Source organism: Cariama cristata, unplaced genomic scaffold (assembly GCF_000690535.1).
Source record: "Cariama cristata isolate BGI_N322 unplaced genomic scaffold, ASM69053v1 scaffold11200, whole genome shotgun sequence".
NCBI classification, from domain to species: Eukaryota; Metazoa; Chordata; class Aves; order Cariamiformes; family Cariamidae; genus Cariama; species Cariama cristata.
Window position 1 is genome coordinate 49,736 of NW_009592968.1, and position 21,960 is coordinate 71,695.

Below are 21,960 nucleotides of genomic sequence, written 5' to 3' on the forward strand. Positions count from 1 at the left end.
GCCAAACAGTAAGTCTTGTATGTCCTGAGTAACCAATTTTCCTGTCTGAGATTCTTGGAACAAGTTTTTTCCATGTGTATTTAAACACATTGGTGTACCTTGATGAAACAAAGCATGCTTAATATTCATATCAAGTTTTCAGTACTGTACTTTGTGTTCCTGCATATTTTTGTTCACACCATGCTTCTGGCATATGAATTTTCATTGGGTTTTTTGTAAGAAGTTACTGTCTTACTAATGCTTTCCCTTCAGTTTGTGTATCTGTAAATAGTACATCTGCATTTCTCAGTGGTGCTCATTTAAAAAAAACTTCTTCCCTTTGCCTGACATTTCCTTATAAATAACGCAGAGAATATTCCATTTTGGGACTTTACTGCAGAACAGAGTATGTGGTGGACTGACTCAATCCCTTTTGAAGCCTGCCTGTGTCAGATGTGACCATCACCACAGAGATGCCGGTACTTTTGAGAGCAAGGCTAAAATGCCACGCTTTCCACAGTGTCCTTCAAGTCTTTCATTTCTCCTCTCCCTCCAACACTGCTCTTAAAATGGTGTAGGTCTCCCTGACTGCTTTCTTGCATCAGCAGGACTTGCAGGTCACCCTGCACCGCACCAGTCAGGGGCCGCTGGGGTACGTGACTGACACAGCCGCCTTCAGACCTCAGCAGGGAAGTGATGGGGAGGCCGGGCTGACACGACCTTTCGTACCACAGCCAGGGGAGCCTCAGCTTGGGTGGTGGGAAACTGTCTAATCCCCAAGTGTAATGGAAGGATCCCGCCTGAACATCCATTTAGGTGACATTGTGGTAAAAGTAATTTTAAAGCTATCTATGGAAATAACGCACTCTTTATCAGATGAGTAAACACGTATTTTAAAAAGGAAAAATAAGCCCTCTGTCATCCAGGCACATAACAGCAGAGACTGCATGAGTCTGTCAACAGCAGAGCTGTCAAAATCCAGTTTTCAAGAGTATGGATTTAATTTTCTGGCATTTGACAAGACAATTGTATTATAAGGGTGAGAATTACGATCATTCCCAGAGTTCATTGCGTGTACTAATCCCTCTGCTGTTGGAATGAGAAGAGAAAGAAACCTGCCGTTGCATATTGCTTTATTTGTTATTTAGAAAAATCCTTGATTGAGCACTTATTACTCCGAGTCTGTAAGAACGAATCTGTCAGGCCTGAGGTATGCAAGCAGAGGATGAAACAGTCATCTCCAGTCTACCTCCAGGAGCTCTGAGCGTTTTGGTGAGAATGCTTAATTCGGTCTGTGTCAGCATTTGTGCATATCAGTTTGTCCAAGGTCAGTCCAGTGCTGGTTGCAGATCCTGACAGAATCCCCAGCTCTTACTGGACTTTCCAGTCTAACCAGTACATAAGTTTTCACCTCAGAATACAATAGTAACGCTTCTTATAGGGGTTATTATTACTTTTTGCATCTAAGGTGCAAAGAATTGCAAAGCAATGAAATGAGTCCCAAAAGATCTGACAGTAAGTGTTCTGCCTATAATTTTTCATGACTGTGCAGCTGTTAGAGGTGGTAAAAGCAACATCATCTCACTGCTACATTTTAGCTGGGGAGTGGGCAGTGTCAGCACCTCCCAATAAAATCAAGAATTAAAGTTCTTTAGGTCTCTTATCACCATAAAATTTTATCTCCCTCTGAGAAACTGAAAATTATCAGCTATTTTTATTAGATTATGAGAATCCAATCTAGAAGCATCAATACTGCAGGGTTCATTTTGGTAATCATAACTAGTACAGCTCAAATTCTGAATCTCCAGCTCAGAGTATTTGCAATGAAATATGTGTGATCCATTTCTAAAGTAATTGGAAGTAGAGCAGGAAAAAAATATTGGGAATTTTAAGGTTTACTTTTAATTAATTTTATTTTTTGAGGAAAGTTATCTTGGTGTCCATTAAAAGAACAGAGTACTCTGATAAAAAAAACCCGAACCAAACAAATTGCTTTTGATTTGGAGTTTACGCTTTTGGTCCTACCTATGCCAGTACCGTACTACTGGGTGGAGGGGAGAGAGGTTTACCTTTCCTGGTCTCCCAGTAGCAAAACTGAGGTCTGGATATCACTGTAACCTTTGCATTGAGTCAAAGAGCCGACACTATTTTAAATATGGGTAAGAGGTGTGTCTTACTGCGTGAATAACAAGTTTATCCATCCATCCGAAGAGGGGGCTTTAAGTATATTGCTCCCTGGGGATTATTTGCAGAAGTTCAAGTCTTTGCATAAAGAACAGGTTCGGTTTGTGGGATTTTTTTAAACCAAAATAGAACAGGAGATGAAAAATGAAATTAAAGTGGTCTGAGAGAGAGGAGAAGTTTTTTAAGTTAGGAACATGGGGGCAAAGGAAACAGAGTTATTAAGTGCTCAGGAAGACTGAGACCAGCTAAAGGCTTATCTGTCAGGGAGTTCCACAGTGAAATGGTAAGCATGTACTTAGTCGAGGCTATCACGGAGGCTGCAAGTGAACTAGTTAGGGCAAAAGACTGGAAGCCAAATGTTAATATAGCAACAAGTAGTCAGTGAAAAACTGAATAAAAAGATGTTTTATTGGAAATTATGGAAATTTGACCTTGCAAATGTTTGTGCTCAGCCTCGTGCTGTGAAAGATTTCAGCTACGGCAGGGATACAGTCTCTTCTGGTTTAAGGAGTGTAATTAAAACAGTTGGATTAACAGGTTCAAGATACTTCAGAGCACCGAACAGAAATGAAGTTGCTCATCTTTAAAACTTGTCAGGGTTTCAAGGCATATTGGATCAAGGCTGAAGTTCCAATTGCGGAGCCAAGCTAAGAGGGACACCAACCCTGTCAGACCTGACTGCAGGGTGCAGAGAGCTACTGCATGTGCTCTGGCTGACCAGCCATACGGGTCTTGATGCAGGAATTAGAAAATGAAATTCTGTAGTTGATTTTACACAAAACGTCAAAAAAAGTTATTATAATGACATTAAAATCTTTTAATGCCTTTCTGGCATTGAAGTCTGAATCACGGATCTATAGCTTGAACTTTGATCACTCAAAGTGCATATTTATAATTTTGCTAGGATGCTTCCTTAGGGATGTAGTGTGTGTGGCTTGAAAAAATATGAAATGTGTATGTTTCAGATCCATAATTTTGATTTTTGAGCTTATGAATCTTTATATCCCAGGAGCTATAAGAGGACATGTAGAATTGGGTGATGTTGATCTGACTGGGGATAAAGTGTTTTTTCATAAATGCTGATCAAAGTTTGACAAACCATTTCTTAGGCACCTGGGAAGATGAAAAGTGAGAACTAAAGGAAAAGATGGTCATTATGATCTGTGAGCAAAGCAGTGTTCAAAATAAATGCTCTGATGGGATGAGTTGTTGATCTGAAAAGCTAGTTTAATTTGAGATACTTATGGCTGAAAGAGATACCTGAGGGAGAAATTGGATATATGTGTTTCACAGAGGATTACAAGGGGTTGGGAGATAGAAATCTTGAACTCTGTCAGTATTGTGCGTGCCTGAACAGCGTCAACATGGCTCATCCTAGCAGGTAGGCAAAAACACATATCATACTTAGGGAAGCAGCCCTTGATATGACGAACGGGGCTCTCAGGATGCATCAGTTTCAGTAGGTAGCTCTGGGAGGATTTCAAATTTCTTTGTGAAATGCAGCAGTAGCCTTTAAAAAAATTCCTTGAAGAGCACTGCAAAACTGTCAGCACATGGTCCAATGTCATAGCTTATAAGTGATTCTGAGAAAAAAAGAAAAAGTAGTAAAAGAGATCCAGTCTCTTTGTGATCAAGTGAAACAGATATTTCTGATGTCCCATTTCTCTTCCTAAATCTGGGACCTTGGAGTTGAGCTGTTTCTTGTTTTGTGTTCCTAGAATAGCCACTGTTGCCAGCAATGGCCCATCAGCCAAGCTCTGCCCCTGTGACACCTTTTACACTTTGGTTTTTGCCTTGTGCTGTAGTTTACCCTAATGCTTTTTCCTGCCATACCCAACTGTGAGGTCCAACCCATACTTGCAGGGGAGTAGCATGGGTTCATGTGTGCCACTGACATCTCTTTTCATCGAACACTAGCATAATGCAACTCTATGAAGCAAACAGCGTCATCCTGCCTGCCTGCGGGAACTGCAGTGCAATTGCTGCGTGGCAGTGCAGCTTGTTCCCAAAAGGGCGTGAGGAAACGCAGCAGGGGCTGAAAGTCGTAAACTGTGATTTTCAGTGGTTCTGGCTCACTGAAGCAAATGTTGCTAGAAACTATCATTTTATCTTCAATAGCAGATATAAGTCAAAATTAGTCCGAAAAAAGTGTGGAAGGATTAGAGAAGGAAAACTGATCTTGCTTCTTTGAGACAAAGAGCAACTTAGAAGTTTCATTTTTGAAATAATGTTTTCAGAAAGTGCTTGATTAAGCATTTTAATAAGAAAACAAACTTTGCATGAGCAGCCTACAAAGAACATTATTTTTGTTATTTTGTTCCCATTTTGGTGAACATTTTAAAATTTGGAAACAAACTTGAAGCAGTGAAAGTATAAACATTATTAAAGTGCTTCACAGAAAGGAACAAAATCACTATTTTTGTTTGTGTTTTTTGTTTTTTTTTTTAAATCTAGAAATAATGTTTGAAATTTGTTGATGGGTTCTCTAAATGAACTGATGAATACCTCTGATATCAAAAGATTTAATTACTGCAAACGTTGTTTGACGTTATATTACATACATAAATGGTTGGTGACTCTTTAATGACAACTACAATAATGGTTTCCTACTGTTCCCAAAACAACCACATCTCCATCTACATCAGAGAAGTCTGGCACAAAATGGAACATAAATATGAAGGCGGTTTTCAAAGTTAAGGCTCTGGGGTATTAACAGTCACAGCTGACTGTTCGTCTGCTTTTTTCTTTTGTATGATATTTCGATTACATAAAGAGAAGAATGACTGCAAAGAGATCTTGTCTTTCATTGAACCATAAAGACAGCTTTAAGTTGTTGTCACTGGAGTAATAGGGCCTTTTTCAGCAAATGGAATTGCATAACTTTATTCTGAAACAAGCAATTGGCTCAGTCTGCAGATGTTGAGCAGAGCTTGGAATGGATGGTGCACTTGAAATGTCTGTGGGGGCATCTGCCAGGGACTGGAAAACAAATATAATTTTCTCCTTGATGCATTATACAACATAAAATAGCAAAAAAGAGAACTAAAAGCAATGGCCCATCCAGTCTAGAAGTACACAGTACCAAATGCTTAAGATACAGACATGTGAAACTTTCAGCATGCAGCTACAAAATAAACTGTCCACCAAAACATCTTTTCTCTAAATCATGATAGTTAGAATATGTTTTATGGGCTACAGCTTCAGGTTTATAGCCTTTTCCCACTTCTTCTGCTACTCCCTAGTATGTTCTGCTGGAATTCTCTTATAACCAAAAGGAAAGCATACCAGGATGGATTTTCTTCTGGCAGAAATAACTGTAATTTCACTGAAACTTGTGCATCCTTTCAGATTTATACCAGTTGAGCACCTCTAGCCTGATTTCTAGCTCTATACAGCCTTTTTTTTCCAAAGTTGCAGTGACAAAGAGGCCATCTAAAGGTGAGTAGATCATCTCTGTTTGCATCTGCCCAGATTATTAATGGCTGAATCTTCACATCTTTCCTTATTAATTCAAAAAACGTGTGTCTGGTCTCCAGCCAAAATGACAGTCAAGAAGAAGCAAAACACTTCGTAAGAAAAAACTTGTGATGAAGAATGAGTTTCTAGCTGTGCCAGTTCACTGACAACATATTAGTTCCACATCTCTACTCCTTGCACCATCCTTTGTCTTCAAAAATACTCAGCTAACAATTCACAGGAAGCAATTGGCATATTCCCTAATGAGACAAGATAAAGTGTCCTATAATGATGATGACAGCAAATTCACTAAATGAACTGCAGTTTGAAAACTTTGCAAATTGATCAAACCGTGATTCCTTGATTGCTTACTTAATCACTTGTTACGCTCTCTCTCCTGACCCTCCATATCCCAGTTGCTTTTGTCAGCACTTCCACGACTGAGGGAGTCTCTGTTAGCCCCTCAGGCTGTGAATAGTGGAAGAGTAGGTTCTGGTTTGAGGACTTTATTTTATTTGCATTTAATATGTACTTTTGACCAGCTATCAGAGGGGGAATTTAGAGATCTTCTGGACTCCTACAGTGCTTTCTACATCAGGCTAATGACTGTCAGGAAGAAGCTTTCTTAATTCTATTTATTATAGGACAGATACTAATTAAAGCACTGTCTCACCAGGTGCTGAGTACCTTAAGCAGCTTAGTAACTCCAGAAAGGATAATGCTATGCATATTTAGCACTTAGTGATATTCTGCCTGCTAAAGATGTCTGGTCAGGAGAGGAACATACAAGGGAAAAGCATATTTCAGTGAGTGTTACAAGTGGTTGGCTGATGAGACTCTTAATTCATAGCTAGTTTGGGATCAGAGCCCCTAGAACTGTGATTCTATTTTGTTGGCAGAAGCAAAGATATGTCCAAATGTCATTAAAATCAGCATGGTGAAATATCTTACAGCATTCTTCAGAATAATTGTCAGACAAGGCTACTTCAGGCTGGCCATTTCAGCCTTTCTGAAATTTGTTTCGTTAGAGAAACTACTTTTAAGGAATGAAGGGAAAGGAGGGATGCGAGTCCATATGTGCACAGGAGTGGGATGAGGAACTATTCTTGCTGGTGTAGAGCAATTGCTGCCTTCTGCAGGAGAGCCTGGGACTGCATTTTAGAAGTGGCAAAGAAGTGCTTTCCCTGCACTTGGCCTGCAAATCTCCTTGAGTTCCTTCTAGATGAAAGGCATTGGGAACTTTGCAGTTGTGTTCACAACCTCGACGCAGCAGATATTATGCCATATCAAGTTTAACTGTACTGCTCTGCTGCCTGAAGAGTTGAGGGGGTCTGGAAAAAAGATTCGCAGTGGCTAACAAATGGGTTATTCACAAGTTCCTCTGAGCGTCTCCCAATCTGTGTAAGTCCTGTGTTTGCTGTATAATGATGTACAAATGTGCAAATAGTAGCTAAATGTGCTCTTAAAATTAAGGGGTAAGAAAAAGATAGATTTGACATCGCAGCAGCAAAGATGACGTCCAAATATATTTCTATGTGTTCTGCTACTAGTAGCACTGAAAAGCACACTTAAAGATTAGAGGTAATTCTACTTGCTTGCATTTCCATTACTGTGTCTTCCAAATAACTCTGTCTCATAAGAAGAAAAAAGCAAAACTTGATCTATCTGCTAAGTCAATCTGTGTTTTTTACTGTATTTGCTGACAATTAGTTGAACGATCATAAGCTGTTACGGAGAATAACCCTGTCAGTATAATGAGGTAAATGTTTAAGTAGGTGGGGAAAAAAATTCAATCCTTCTGCAACGGGATTTAAGGTTACTGTTGTTCAGGATCCAGCATCATACGTGTCACTTTCTCATACCTCTTAACTGCCTCTCTGGGGGAGTTTTCTCTTTGCCCCATGTGAAGTGACAGTTATGATATCTTGCCTGAAAATATACCTCAAATAAAGGAATTATACTGGCCTGTGAGAGTTTTTCCTCCTGTTCTTGCTCTTGGTGACCTGCTGTGCTTGTTTTATTAACCACTTGGATTGTCATGGGCACTAATCCTCCAAAAGAAGAATACTGATAAGCAGAGAGAAAGAGTTGGTTGTACAAAAACAGGTCTGAAGCATAAAGATATCACCCAGGATGGGGACCATAACTAAGCTTGAGCTTTTCTGCTAGGGGACAATGGCTTGTTTTCATTTGGGTAGTAGACAGTGGTAGGGGCTTATATCTACCTGTTAACAATATCCTGCAGGGAAGCTGAGGATTGGCAAAAATATCTGTCATCTGTGTTGACAAGACTTGAGCACGTGCCTAGGTAGTAAATCATTTATGCGTGTGTGTATGTACGTATGTCTTTAAAATACCATCATGTGGATGCATATATGTTTCACTCCATAACTAGGTGGTGGCACATTTGAAAGTTCATATCTATTTACTTAAGTATTTACATACTTTAATCCAAAATAAGGCGAATACCTGTATCTTTAAAGCCAGCATACATTAAGTTCAAGGAAGTAGTTAAATACATGCCTAATTTTGAGCATGGACTCGTGTCCAAATGCAGTAAATTCTTACACATGCTAATCAGCAGTGAGTCATCATTTTATATTATGACAATGATGAAAGCAGTACACATGTATAAAACGTGTCTGTCCGTTTTCTCCTTGTTTGTGATACAATCACTCTCTCTCTTTTAAAGCTATCTATGAACAATCTTGTGAGGCTTACCGACACCAAGGGAAGACGTCAGGTTTCTTCTACATTGATTCTGATGGAAGTGGACCACTTGGACCACTCCGTGTTTTTTGCAATATAACAGGTAATGACCTAACCTTGTCTTCAGTCCTTTATGTTGACTCTAATACTATTGACATGTCTATTATTGTACTACTAAGAAGATCTCACAATCATAGATCTCTCGGTAGTGGGGATAAAGCAGAGAACTGGTAGTAAGTGAGATTCGACTCTGAGATGTTTCCTTAAATAAGATCCCTGTAAAAGTGATTTTTAAACTGTTGAAGGACTCACCTTGTACTGCTGCTAATTGATATTTACAATGGTATTTGCACCTTATAAACGGCATTGCTGATGTATTTTTCATAATATCATAACTTTCAATGAGATGCTTATGTTTTTTACTGAAGATGTAGAAACTTAGAATTCAGACCTCCTTTTGTAACTGAGTGGTTTCTCTGCTTTACTAGAACACTAGATGTGGGAATTATTATTAAACTCCTTGCGCTGAGCTAGTTGTAAACTATTCCAGTCTGACTTAAGCAGGAATACCTCCCCTCATATGAGTGTGCTGCCTTTGATGTCCCAGAGAATAGAAACCTTGATCATCCTGGTTATCTGTATGGAGGAGAAGGCATGATGCTCTTAGGAAGAGGGATACCAAAGAGACATGTAGCGGAGCAAGAGCCTGGCAAGGTGACCTGTTGGTTGAGAATTTTCAACCTTATAGTTCTGTAGTTTTAAAATAAAAAATGTTTCAAATGAATATACCTGTCTGGCAAATTCTCCCCTTAAGTGGGTCCTATTTTATATATAGTACTGTCATGCAAGGGTGTGAGAAAAGATTATGTAGCCTATATTATGGATTGGGGTAGATGTTAGAATGTCCTTTCTGCTTTTTATATTTGAAATTGAGAGGCAATTTCCTAGACTGTCTCCTGTTTGACATTTTTTGCTTCCTGTGGCCAGGTATGGGTGGACAAATATTTTATTATCCGTCCTAAGTTGCTAATTCTGGTTGAGTTACTTTGCTTCTTAGCACTTCCACACTCAGTCCTGAAAACTAAGGACTTGGGATATTCGTGGCTTATCCTTAATCTCCTTGTATTTAAAGTGTCTCAAATTAAATTTTCATTTTGATTTAATTGAGTAATCATTATGTTAATTAAATGCACACCAGTTAATTATTAAGTATGTTTTTTATTCAAGTGTAACAAATATTTAATAAGATGTATCATCTCCTTCACTGTTGTTGAATCTCGTAAGAATTGAAACAGAATTTCACCTTTCTGTCTAAATATCCTTTTTTGATCTCCAGTATGGGAAACGTGCTCATTTTTATTATTTAACATATAAATATGTGTGATCAAAACATTGTCAGTGCCTTTTATCTCTGCTGAAGAAGTAGGATTTTTTACAAACTCCTTGCAGAAAGCATCTGCTTTCCTCAAATAAATAGTATCTGGCAGAAATCCAGAAAGTGTATACCTGATTTTCTCTCTATCTGTAATGAACTTGCTGACATTCTTATTTTATTTTGGTTACGAGAAAAGTGGAGGTGGGGAAAACTGACAGAACCTCCTAGCCAGGAAAAATTTTTTGTACTTCTTTTCCCCTAGATGTCTCATTTCAGGCGGAGGAAGGTCATTTGTCACAGACATCTTTATTATTCCTATTGCATAAAAGAGGACTGAGGCACAGAAAGAAATTATTATTTTACAGTTGCCCAGACTGTTCGAGGTACAATAGGGTTATGCTTCTGTATTATCTAAATATGGTTTGAGTGCCTTAATCACAAGAGCTTCTTTTCTTTCTGGGAACATACCTTATTGTTAAACTCATAAAAAATGTTTACAGTAATAGATTAAATGCAAAGTATGGAAAAAAATAATTCAACTTTATGTACACAGGGATGGATTTGGAATTTTTTACTCTTTTCAGGTAATGTTTCTGTATAGTTTTAGGAAAGTACCAGTACTCAGGGGAAGTAAAAAAATGAAATGTTATGTTGTTATATTAAGAACATACAAGGAACAAAAGAGACAAAAAAGTCGACATTATTGTTCAGTGGCATAAATCCATACCCCACCTTCTGTGAATGGAAAAATGTAGGTACTCAGAAGCGTGAATGGCTTCCATGTATGGGGAGACTAAACAAATTATAAAGATGGTGGAGGTAACTGTCAGAGGAAAGCATGGAGATCATATGTGGCATAGAGAAAGCAAATAGGGATTGATTATTTTTCATTATATAGGAGCTAAGGGACATTTAAATTATTAGATAGCAGTATTTGGTGGTTTTTTGTTTGTTTTCTTTTTCCTAATGCAATGAATAATTCAAGTCAAAACTTAGTACCCCAAGACTGCAAGGAGGCCAATGTATCAACAGAGGGAAAAAAACAGGCTGGAAAAAGCCCCAGTCTTGTCTGATAGATTCAGAAGGTGCAATTAAACCTGCAAATTAGTTGCAGTTCCCAGCAGCTCAGGCAGCTGTGAGGCGAAGATAACTGGGAAACAGGAATGAGTTTCAGGAAAATCTTTTACCTTCCCTCACTTCTCTGGGTATCTGTTCACCCTCAAAGTCAGAGGTGGGCTCCTGGGCTAAATGAAGCTTTGCTTTTACTCAGACTGGCAGTTCTTCTTTTTGTATACAGTTCAAGAAGCGGTAACCTCTTTATGCCCAAAACGTGTTCAGGCTGAAGAATTTGGAGGCGGAATGGAAAATCCAGGGAAATGACTCCTTTAGTGCTTTTAAAAGTAGAGGTGCAGTGAGCTAATGACTTCTGGGAATTATAGTGCCTTGAATTTGTGAAGGATAAATTCAAAGAAGAAATCAGACCATCAGAAATGAGCAGCATCATTGCATTTAGAGAACAGTGTTATTCCTTAATGGTCACTTACATTTGATTAAAATTCTTTCTAATTTTTACCTGTTTAATTGAACAGATAGGGATCTTGTTTGTAGCCAGTTATTAAATAGGGCAGATTAACACCAGCTTTCTCACATATTGGTGTCTTGACACAGGCACCCAATATGCGATATGGATATGGGAAGTATCAACGTTACAAGTTAATTTATTGTGTCTATTGACCCAGTGATTTCTCTGCAGCCTGTCAACTTTAACAGTCCACTGCTGAATAAAAATTCTGAAAAAAAAAACCAGAAAATTGCGATTGTGCATATTGAGAGGGAATTGCACAATCATACAAAGACAAAGAGAGAGAGAGAAATAAGTTAAGGGAAATTTTGCAGGGAGGAAAAAAGTGTTAAAAAATATAAAGCCAATCTTCAGTATGGCAAGAAATTTAACAATAGCGTGTCACAGGGTATCTGCTGATACAGAGCGGGTAAATGTATTTACTCATTGTCTGGAGAAGTGGCTGAAAAACCAAGGTGACAGACATTGTAGATGACATGCTATTATTTAAGTTGGTCAAGAAGAGGGAAGAGCATGTGAAGCACTTTAGAAGGATCGTATCTTGAAGGCTGTTTATTTCTAGTAAAAGTAAAAGATGTTGTTGAAATAGGAGGTTATCAGGAACAGTAATGTATCTAATTAAAGGCATAGAAAGATGTCTGTACAAAGAGAGGTGAAAAGTATATTATCCAGGGCTATTTAGGTTGCGAAGACCAAAAGTGAATGGGCCTCATTGACAGAAACGATGTTCATTTGCATTTTCTTACAACAGGAATAAAGAGACAGTACAATGACAGTGAAAGACAACAAACTTAAAACTAGATTAAAAAAAAAAAGAGCGCTTTATTAACATAATGTTTTCTTCACCTTATATTCTCATTACACACAAAGCAAAGTCACTTTCACAGGGAAATTCATCAATTGTAACAAACAATGAGGAATCCACACCAAATATGCGTGTGTGTGAGGGGAGTGAACCAGGCGTATATGCCCGAACTATGATCGTATGTACTTGGATACTATGAGAGACACCATGAGGATTTGTGTGGATCCAGTTTGGGATGATTGCATTCAATGCCATGGGAACATAACTAGCCTGATTCCAGGGCTGTTTCCTCAGGAATGTGAACTTGATCTACTTGCTTTACCTGGGTTCTCCCATCACCCATGGTGCTCTACACCCACACTTTTTTTGTATAAAGTACAGAGAGAATGCGTTCTGACATGATTTGGGGCAATGAACACCTACCAGCACTGGGAAAGGAATTTTCCCTGTAGGCTGATTGATAATTAGCCCGATTGAATTAATTTTCCCTTCCCATTGAAGTGACTAATAACCATCAATACAGAAAATGGCTAATGGACCCTCTGAACCTCTGGTCTGGCAGTCTTTCTGTCATTCTGAGGCTTATTCTTTCTCTCTTGTTGCTTAGAAATCTATTGATCTGTCTGAAAAACTATTTAAATGCTAATAATCATGTTCTCCAGTGCAAAGTCTGTAGACATGCCATCTACATCCATGTACTTGTTTTGCTGCCTAGTATGGAAAGTGTTTGTAATGACCTTTCCTCATCTCCTCTAGAGTAAGTGTTACCTTGGTATCTGAATGATTTGCTTACAATACACTTGAGTCATTCTGTCACTGTACTTCTTTACTGATGCTGTTTTACTGTATGCAGACCCTGGACTATCAAATCAATAAAGCTTAGAAATTTCCATGATTAGATCAATGGTTAATTTTGTCTTAGCCAGATATTTGTCCAGTCCTCAAATAGTTTGCCCTTTTTTTTTTTTTCCCTCCAGTGGTGAAGATTGGGGAAAGATGAGTCCTTATCCCAGGTCTTGCTGCTAGTTCAAGATCTGTTTTTGAAACTACCATAATGAAAAAATCATTAATGAACAAAGATCTATCTCTCCTTGTTGCAGATCATCTCTGTTTTGCAGTTGGCTCTCAAAATGCAAATATTGCCTGCTTTTCTGATGCAAGAAAAGTAAAGCTTTATTTTCTCTATCTCAGAAAACTGTATAGAAAATGTGTTTAAATCTCAGAAAAAGTAAGGGATTCTAAGAAGATGTGAAGGAGATGGCAAGTATAAATTTGGCAATTTTTTATAAATTGCCTCTAACCTGTTTTTTTTTTTTCCCTTTCAGCTAACAATGATCAAGATTTTATTCTTCCATATAGTATGTATTCCATGCTATGTAAAGAGGGTTGAATTCAGGAAGATACAAGTTGTGTTTGAAGTGTGTAAACACTTTCAGTGCCTGAATAGTCCCACTTACAGTATGATATTTGGTCAGCTATTTGAGGAAAATACTGTAGCAGTTCAGCTTTACTCTCTTTGCTGTGAACAAGGAGCAGACTTGAGTAACAAAGATGGACTACTACAAAACAGAGCTGGCTGGATGTCAGTCCTTGCAGTAGGGTTCCTCACTGATGTTCCCAAAATTTAATCATGGAACTGGTGGTGTTACTGTCCACGGCATCCACCTTTCCCTTTGTTTCCACACAAGAATCTCAGTTCATCTGCTTATATAAATTATCAATCCATTTTCTGTAAGAAATCATCTCCTTTTACTTCATATAGCAATTACACTGATACAGAAGTCACCATGTGATTCAACCCTTGTTACGTTTCCTGTGGACTTGGCAGACTCTCAGGTGGAAAGGAGGGCCGCCGATGGTTAGGCTGAGGCAATAACAGAGAGGAGGAGGAGGTCATGCCCTTAATTTTGGTATTATTACCTGCAACTATATAATTGTGGGACAAGAACTTAAATGGTGAAACTCTCTGAGATTCTCAGAACGAACTGGATTAAGATTTTACAGCTTTGAATTTCTTAAGGAAGTTTTTGGAGTGTCTTTTTTGTTTGTTTGTTGTTTATCTTTTTCTTTTTTAATGACTGTATCTTGCAGCTTACTGTCTGTAATTGTGATTGACTTTAGCACTGGAAAAAACAATGAATGGGAATCCTTTACAAATTATTTACTACTGTTTAGATTAAAGACAGCCCTTAAAGATTTATAGTTTATCTCCTCAAACATTATAGGTCTTTTGGCACACTGTAGTTCTGACAATTTATACATTTCTGTTTTGAATTTTCATTAAGTATTCTAGAAATTTATAAAATTAATAACTTTTAGTGCTTATATTATGTCAAATGCGTTGCACTGTCAACAGTTGTCTTGCTATTTTCAGCAAAATTGTTGTGTTTCTGATGAGCATCACAGTAGAAGTCCTGCAGGCCTTCTTCACTGTCACACTTGCAGGAGGCCTCCAAGAAAGTTTCAGTACAGAGGAACGTAATGGTAGATGTTTTCCTCTAGCCTTTATCTTTTAACCAAGGGTTACTGCAACATAATCACTCTCCTGACACATTTGCAGTGCTCAGAAGTTAGAGGTAAGCTGTGGCTCTCTAAAAGTCACTCCATTTGTCTCAGTTATAAGGAGTGGGTCCATTTGCGCCAGGCACAGGTGTCTAGTGCTGCGTTGGAAGCCTGCAGACATCCTGCCCAGCCTCCTGGTGCGGCATCAGAACGGCAGGTCTCCTGTGGGCTCCAATTCTTGTCTGTCAGGCTCATACAGATGTCTGAGCCATCACAAGAAATATGAAACAGCAGAAAAGTGGTAATGTTGAGTCTCTCAAAACTCACCTTAGATGAAGGAGACTGAGTCAGAGAGGACTGCACTATTATCACAAGTGCAGCAAGTGTGAGCACAGTGGAGAAGTGTCCATTTTGCCCTAGGAAGTAGTTCAGTGACTGCCTCTTCAATTTTTGGAGAGGAATATTTCTCACTGCTTGTTGTAGGTACCCTGTATTAGAGGAAATATGGAAATGGAGGATCATCAAGAAGTAGGCTGGAAGGATAATGGTTTGCCATCTCTGGACTTCAACATGGCATGGGGCATGAGGGTGCCAGGGGTCGCAGAAGAGATGTCTTTTTCTCATCCATCAACACTGCCTGGCACAGTCATTCTGCTGACAGAGATGCCTTGAACTGTGGGCTCAAAGTGAGCAAACTTCATGCCTGGGGTGTAAAAGAGTTGGGAATCCAGCTCTTCCCTCTGCCCTGCCAGGGCTGGGGCAGCATGTCTGTGGAACTGAGGGTATGGTGCCTTCCGGGTGGTGGCAACTGACTGCCAAGAAGGATTTACACATGGGGAATGGTTCCAGGCATGAGCATCCCTGAAGAATGAACACTGGCAGGGGGAGTTTGCCAGTACCACTAGAGAGTGGGCTGCATGCAGGACTTGGGGAGACAGGAACCGCCCCCCTCCAATTGTTTCCATGGAAATGCATTGTGGTGCTTCTGCACCTGCTGGAAGTGACTGAATCAGAAACTAGGAGGAGGCTGATGAGCACAAAACAAACTGCAAAACCAGATATTGCTCGGTCAGCCAGCAGAAAAAAAAAAGGTAGATAGAAAGAACAAAAAAGGATGGGTTTCATAGAAGACTCAGAAAACTCCCCTATGGAGTCAGTGAATTAAAGTTGTTTACAATAAGAAACTGTCTTTTCATATTCTTTGAGAGGTGTATGTTAGAGCCTCTGGGTTAAACTGCCACTGCAGCTTAAAACAGTACAGCATTCAAGGAGGAAAGTGTCTTTTTTGTGGTTACTCCTGCAGTTAGAGGTACAAGTTGCAGGACAATATTTGGCATTCAGTGTAGAGCACCATGAAACAATTGCATCATATGAGCTCTCAGAGCGATTTTTCTCTCTCTCACGTAGCATTTACCGTATGTTTGGCTTGTTGGCAATTTAATCAGTCTGAATAATCTTGTTTTGTGACAAACCTCCTAAATCACAAAGGAGTGATGCAGTTTGTATGGGTGAAATGTGCTCCACAGAGATATTTCAAGTTCAAGAATAAAAATGAGAATTAGACAACACAGAACTCATTGAAAGCTAGTTTTCCAGCTGCTCTAATTTCCCACAATTTAATTTTTGTGCCATCAAAAACAACTTGGAGGCTTCCAGCAAGATGATAGAACTATGGGTGAGGCTAAACAGAGGGTCTAAAATGTGCTGAATGCATTACAGTCCCATTCTGTGAAAACATCTCCTAGGACCAAATACAGGCAGCATAATATCCTAGTAAATTGGACCATTAAATAAAACTGCGAAGTCATAAAGCTGCAGCATTACCCTGAAATTAAAGCATTGTCACCTTTGAATTATGGAACAATGTAACAAGCATTTAGGAAATCTGCTTTTCAAGGCTGCATTTAGCTGTTCCAGGTTATACAGTAGAAGATGTGGCTGCACTCTCCTACTGCGTTTTGAATGACTTTCAGCCTGTGTGTGGTTTGAAATTTTACCAAGCTGAGAAAGTAATAAAATAATAAAAGGGGAATAATAGAAGGTAAAAATAAACAGTGACCTTTGCTTGCAGAACAGCTTTTTCATTCTCATTGCAAATTCACAAGTACAAGGATAGAAAATTTAATTGAGTAAACAGGAAAAAAAAATGTAATATGGACAGATGTAAAAAGGTGATGGTAACTTCTTTGTCGAAATAGAGAAGGAGAGTCTTACCTGTCTAGTTTAACAGTTTCCAGGTATGGAAATGGCTAGAAGGAGCTAATGCCACTCAACTCAGGTTGCATCTATGATTACAATGTCACTGCCTAAAACTATAATTAAAACAAAACAAAAAGAATAACTTTTTAAAACAAACAAACAAACAAACAGATCTTGTATTGTGAAATAGGAACAGTATTTGAAGTACCATTATCCAAAGCCATAGGCATAATGCATGCAGAGGTATGCCTCTACAAAGGCATATGTAAGTCATGGAGCTAAGCTGTTGCACTGTTTTGCAGCTGTAGCAATCTGTGTGCATGTCCAGATTGCAGCTATGTTTCTTACGCAGGTCCTGAAGCATGCCTGAAATGCAAGCTCCCGGATTGTTGTCAGTAGGCTACAGAGTACACGCTGATTGAGCTGTAAGGGTATAATTCCTTGACCTCATTCTGAGGCAGGCAGCTGTATTCTGGGAGCAGCCCTAGCTAAACTTGTGTATGTGAATTTGAGAAAATAGTATGATCTGTTTCTAAATGCTGACAACTTTGAGGTGGAGAAAATGGTGCTTGAATAAAGCCCAAGAGTTGACCTGAATGATAAGGGTCTTCAGAAGAAAGACTGGGTTTATTTTTCTGTGGTTTTCTGATCTACAGAAGCAGGTGCACAGGTCTTGCTATTGTCTTGGAATGCTTCAAGAATTTACTGCCCTCGAGCTCTTAGTTACTTCTCCCTCAGTCAGCTGAGATGCAGGAGGGAGCAGTGTCGGTTCTCCCACTCTGTCCAAAGCAAACTAAAGTTTAAATTGTTTTCAGACTCATTTGCTGCATGTAGACAAAGGAGTGTCCTTTTGAAAGAAGGAACTTCCTGTATTTTGTTGTGGTTTTGTTTGGTTTTTTTTTACTGTGATATGAACATAATCCCTTATTCTTCTAGCATGTTGTGTGCGACTTTGTGCATGCTTCCTAGCCCCTCTATGCCTCACGTTCCTCTTTCTGAAATGGAAGTACTTATTCTTTCCCTGGGAAGTGGGAAGAAGCGTGGCTGAGTGCTGAATGCACCTCTCTTCCTTTTCCTTCTCTAACATTGTTGTCACCAGCTCTTTTGTCTTGCATCTGCAGCGTGTTGGACCGCCCTTCTAATCTGAAGACTTCCTTTCAGACTCTCAAGTTTTTAAAGCCTCTTTCATTGCTTTTTGTTTGTTTGTTTGTTTAAAACAGAAAAGGTAGCAGAGGATGTGTTTCTCTGTGCTCTTTCTACACCAGCTGTGCATAGGGAAAAGAAGCAAACTTTTGAATGACAGTAGCTTTGCCATCCCAGCGGTATGCTTGCTCATGTCTGTGACTTTCCTTTCACTAGGTCAGTGAGCCAAACATACATATTTTTTCAGAAGCTGTACTGATAGTTACCTTTACTTCAAAGACAGAGCATAAAGGGAATCTCTGAAGTGACCAGTAAAGCACAGATCTGATCTGTAAAAGTAGTAAGTGTAACAGAGCAATCGTATGTAGGTTAGGAAATGTCTGAAATGTAACTCTGGAATTCTTCCCTTCTGCTATTACCTTTTTTTAACTCCCTGTTCTGACGTACTTGCTAAACCACAATTACTTTGAGTAAAGAAAGAAACTTGATTTGTTTTTCCTTTCCCTTCACAAACTAGAGGGTGGAAAATCTGCAGTCAGTTTCTTATTTCTAAAAGATTCTGTGGAGAAAAGCAGTTCTTGAATGTCAAAGCTCAGATCTCACAGGGGCAGCTGAGTGCAGTTGTAATGATAACAAGACCATTGAAAATTAATGAACAATCAGAGGAAAATAAGAGAAAGACCTGTTGCATTCTCTGTCCAACACGCTTGTTGATGAGTGCTTCTTGCTAGCAGTATATTGGTGATGTCTTGTCCAACCTCATTTCAAACATGTCAATTAATTACATTTCTAACACTTCTTGGGAAGATAGTTTTATGCTATGCTACTTTTAATAAGTTTTTCCTAGTAATCCTTCATTGCATCTAAATTACTAGATCTTGATGCTTTGCTGGTGTACAAGTACACACAGCCTGGGAAGCACAGTAGTGTTAACCACTCTGAAACTCTAACATTAGGCTGTTGTACTTCCTGAGCAGCACTGTAGCCACTTTTGTGAGCAATAATTTTATTACAATTTCTCAAGATTATGTTAATAACTCTCAGTGGGGAGGAGCTTATGACTGCCCATCTGGAATTTCAGCAACTGGTTCGTTCCATCATCTCTTGGTTTTACATCTTGCTTACAGTATCAGCAACTTGGTGTTTGTCTCTTTAGTAGGTTTTTCGGTGAAGGCAGAGGTTAAACTTCTACCAACTTCGGTGAGAGGAAAGTTGGCTCACTCTCAACTGCTTCTGAAAAATCAACTTCGTTCATGTCAATCCTTGAGAGAACAAAAGGAAAAACAGTGACTCTGATAAGAATCACTATTTTCAAACATACAAGATGTGTGTTATGAAGTCGTTGAATTATATTGTGTTGGAAGCAATATATGTGCAGGACTGTGCAAGGTATTGTGCTATAGTGTTGACTGATTACAACCACTGGGACAAGTTTTACAAGCAATAAATTTGTAATATTTCTTGTGATTTTAATCTAACTTTTGTGTATCACACATTGTAGCAATGTTCCTTTGAGCTCCAACTCAAAGGATCCGCAAGCAGCATCCTGAACTCAGTAAGAACCACAGAATCACAGATTTGTGAGCAAACTCCGTCTACCATCACAGAAATGATGAGAGTATTGTGAGTGAATGTATGGTTTGCTGAGCATAAATTGTCCTTATAGTTAATGCCATACGTTACTGGGAGAGTAATTTTTCCGTAACTTGCAGCCAGGTCTTGAAACAGACCTTTCTAAATAGTTTCCAGATGGTTGTTGCTACTTGCCTGTCATCTGAATGCCTCCATAATGACAATCCATTAAATTATTTGAGTGTCTTTGCACAGATAGTCCATTTGGGTTTTTTATACACCTATTAGAGTTCTGTTGAAGTAATCTGTGGGATGTTTGTAGCTCAACAAAAAACACTTCAACTGCAGTGCATTGCAGTGGCCGCAAAGCTACTGGGCTCGTCATGCCAGTGTATTGGGGAGTAACTGGAAAGCTCATACTCTGCAAGAATTTAGACCAGGTAATCTGGTAAAACCATCTGAATACTTAAATGCACAGTTTTTAAGATCAGTTTAGCAAAGATCAAGTTCAGTGTTATCCAGGGTTTCCCTGTTAAAGCATGAATAACAAAATAGAAATCTCTTGTCTAGATCTTGCCTCTTCCTCTGTAATTGCCTGTAGATTTCTGCAAATGAGATTGAAATTTTCTTGTCATCAAATGATTAAAATTTACTGCCTTAAGTTTTTACCACATCAGTATTTTGTATCCTCGCTAGGCAAGAAGGATCTTTGATAAAGAGGGAATTTACTGGATGTGACTCTTAATAACATCATGGAGCACATGCAGGGCTCAGTCCTCTGAATCCTCATTAAAGAGTTTTCCTTTTACTCTGGGTCAGCTTGGCAGATTGGCCATTCAGGCTGTCCTTGTTATCTTGCCCATTGCTATCTCACCAGAACCAGACGGGAAACAGCCTCCCTGCTGAGCTAATTGCTTCTAATTGCTATGCTCTCCTTATCATGCCAACGCCAATGCTAGTCACGAGCTGAGTTGTTATGGTGCAGTTTGTGCTTAAGCCTAGATTCCGCTTTCTGTCACCTACGAAATCCCTTGTTCTGGCAGTAAATGCAATGAAGGAGATGAGAATGTGTTCCCCAGCATGGAAAAGCATCAACATTTACAGTTAACTACAGATGCCAAGTCATATGTTGTTCTGTACCATCATCCAAGCAGGGCATCACTCAACTTATACGTAGAAAAATCTGAGAACTGAGTAAAATGAGTGATCTGACTTCCAGCTGGGCAGTAAGAACATACTCTGAGTTTTAGCTTTCTGGCAAGATTTTGTGGTTTCCGTTTGTGGTGAGTTTGTGCAAACTCATCAGCCACAGTTCTCCGCTACCACTTGTTGTTATAACAGCATGGGCTGTGCTCTCAGATGCAGCTGTTTGCAAAAGATGAGCCATATTATTATGTCTTTTCCCTCAGGACCAAAGCCAGCTGAAAGTTACCTACTTTTCTTCAGATACCTGGCAATAGAAGATGCTGAAGATCTCCTGTGGTTCCCAGGAAGTTTGTAGTTTCTCTCTTGCTCAGCAGGCTCCGTAATGTTTGCTTGAGCTGGTTCAGGGAGGAACATCTCTGTGGGCTACACTGACCTGTAATAGGTCTTCATCACAGAGTCACCATTTTGGGTCCTGCTGACGCTCTCTCCAGTGCAGTAAAGAATTAGATTTCAATTGCTTTTTCGTTCCCTGTTTGTTGCAAGTTTTTTGCTGTTAACTTCCTGTTCAATCCTTTTTCATTTAACAGAAGATAAGATCTGGACTGCAGTACAGCACAACAACACAGGGCTAACCAGAGTACAAGGAGCTGATCCGGCGAAGCCGTACACCATGTCCTTTAACTACAACAGCAGTGGGGAGCAGCTTGAAGCCATGATAAACAGTGCAGAATACTGTGAACAGGAGGCAGCCTATCACTGCAAAAAGTCACGTCTCCTGAACACCCCAAGTAAGTGCCATGGTCCCAAATCTTTACCTGTTAACTCTTACTGATTATACAGCAGATACAGGCCACACTGCAACTGAGGAGAAAAAACTCAAAATGAATAGTAGCAATACAGAACAGAGTGAAAGGCCTTTTACCATCTTGGATACCACTCTGCAGTGCCTGTACTCTGATGCAAGAGGGTCTGAGCTCTGCAGGGGAGTTTCCACTCTGTAAGTTCATGCGTACAAAGGCTCTGAAAGCTTCTACAATGGAAAGCACTACTTAGAAACCACAAAAGCTGTATTTAACTGATGGTAAATGGATGTGTTTATTCATTTACAGCTTTTAACTGTGTATTAAAGATAGAAAGCATCCAGATTGCTCCGGACTCTCATGATGTTTCTGGAAAGGAGGGGCATGCCCTCTTCTGAGTCCCACAGCCTTGAATATGATGTCTGAGGTGTTTGGTAGTAGAGTTTCTGGGGCAAAACTAATTTTCTCCTCATGATAGGAATAAGTTTTTTGCCCTGACTTAGTGTAG

General features: G+C 39.3%; 1 protein-coding gene across 1 annotated transcript in view; it reads left to right on the forward strand.

Moving 5' to 3' along the window:
* LOC104165363 (contactin-associated protein-like 5) overlaps positions 1 to 21,484 on the forward strand; it is a 70,279-nt gene extending 48,795 nt beyond the window's left edge. Inside the window, exons 8-9 of the mRNA XM_009704998.1 lie at positions 8,312 to 8,431; positions 21,240 to 21,484. Coding sequence (XP_009703300.1) covers positions 8,312 to 8,431; positions 21,240 to 21,484 — 365 coding nt within the window. The remainder of the gene's footprint in view (positions 1 to 8,311; positions 8,432 to 21,239) is intronic.
* The last annotated feature ends 476 nt before the right edge of the window (positions 21,485 to 21,960 follow it).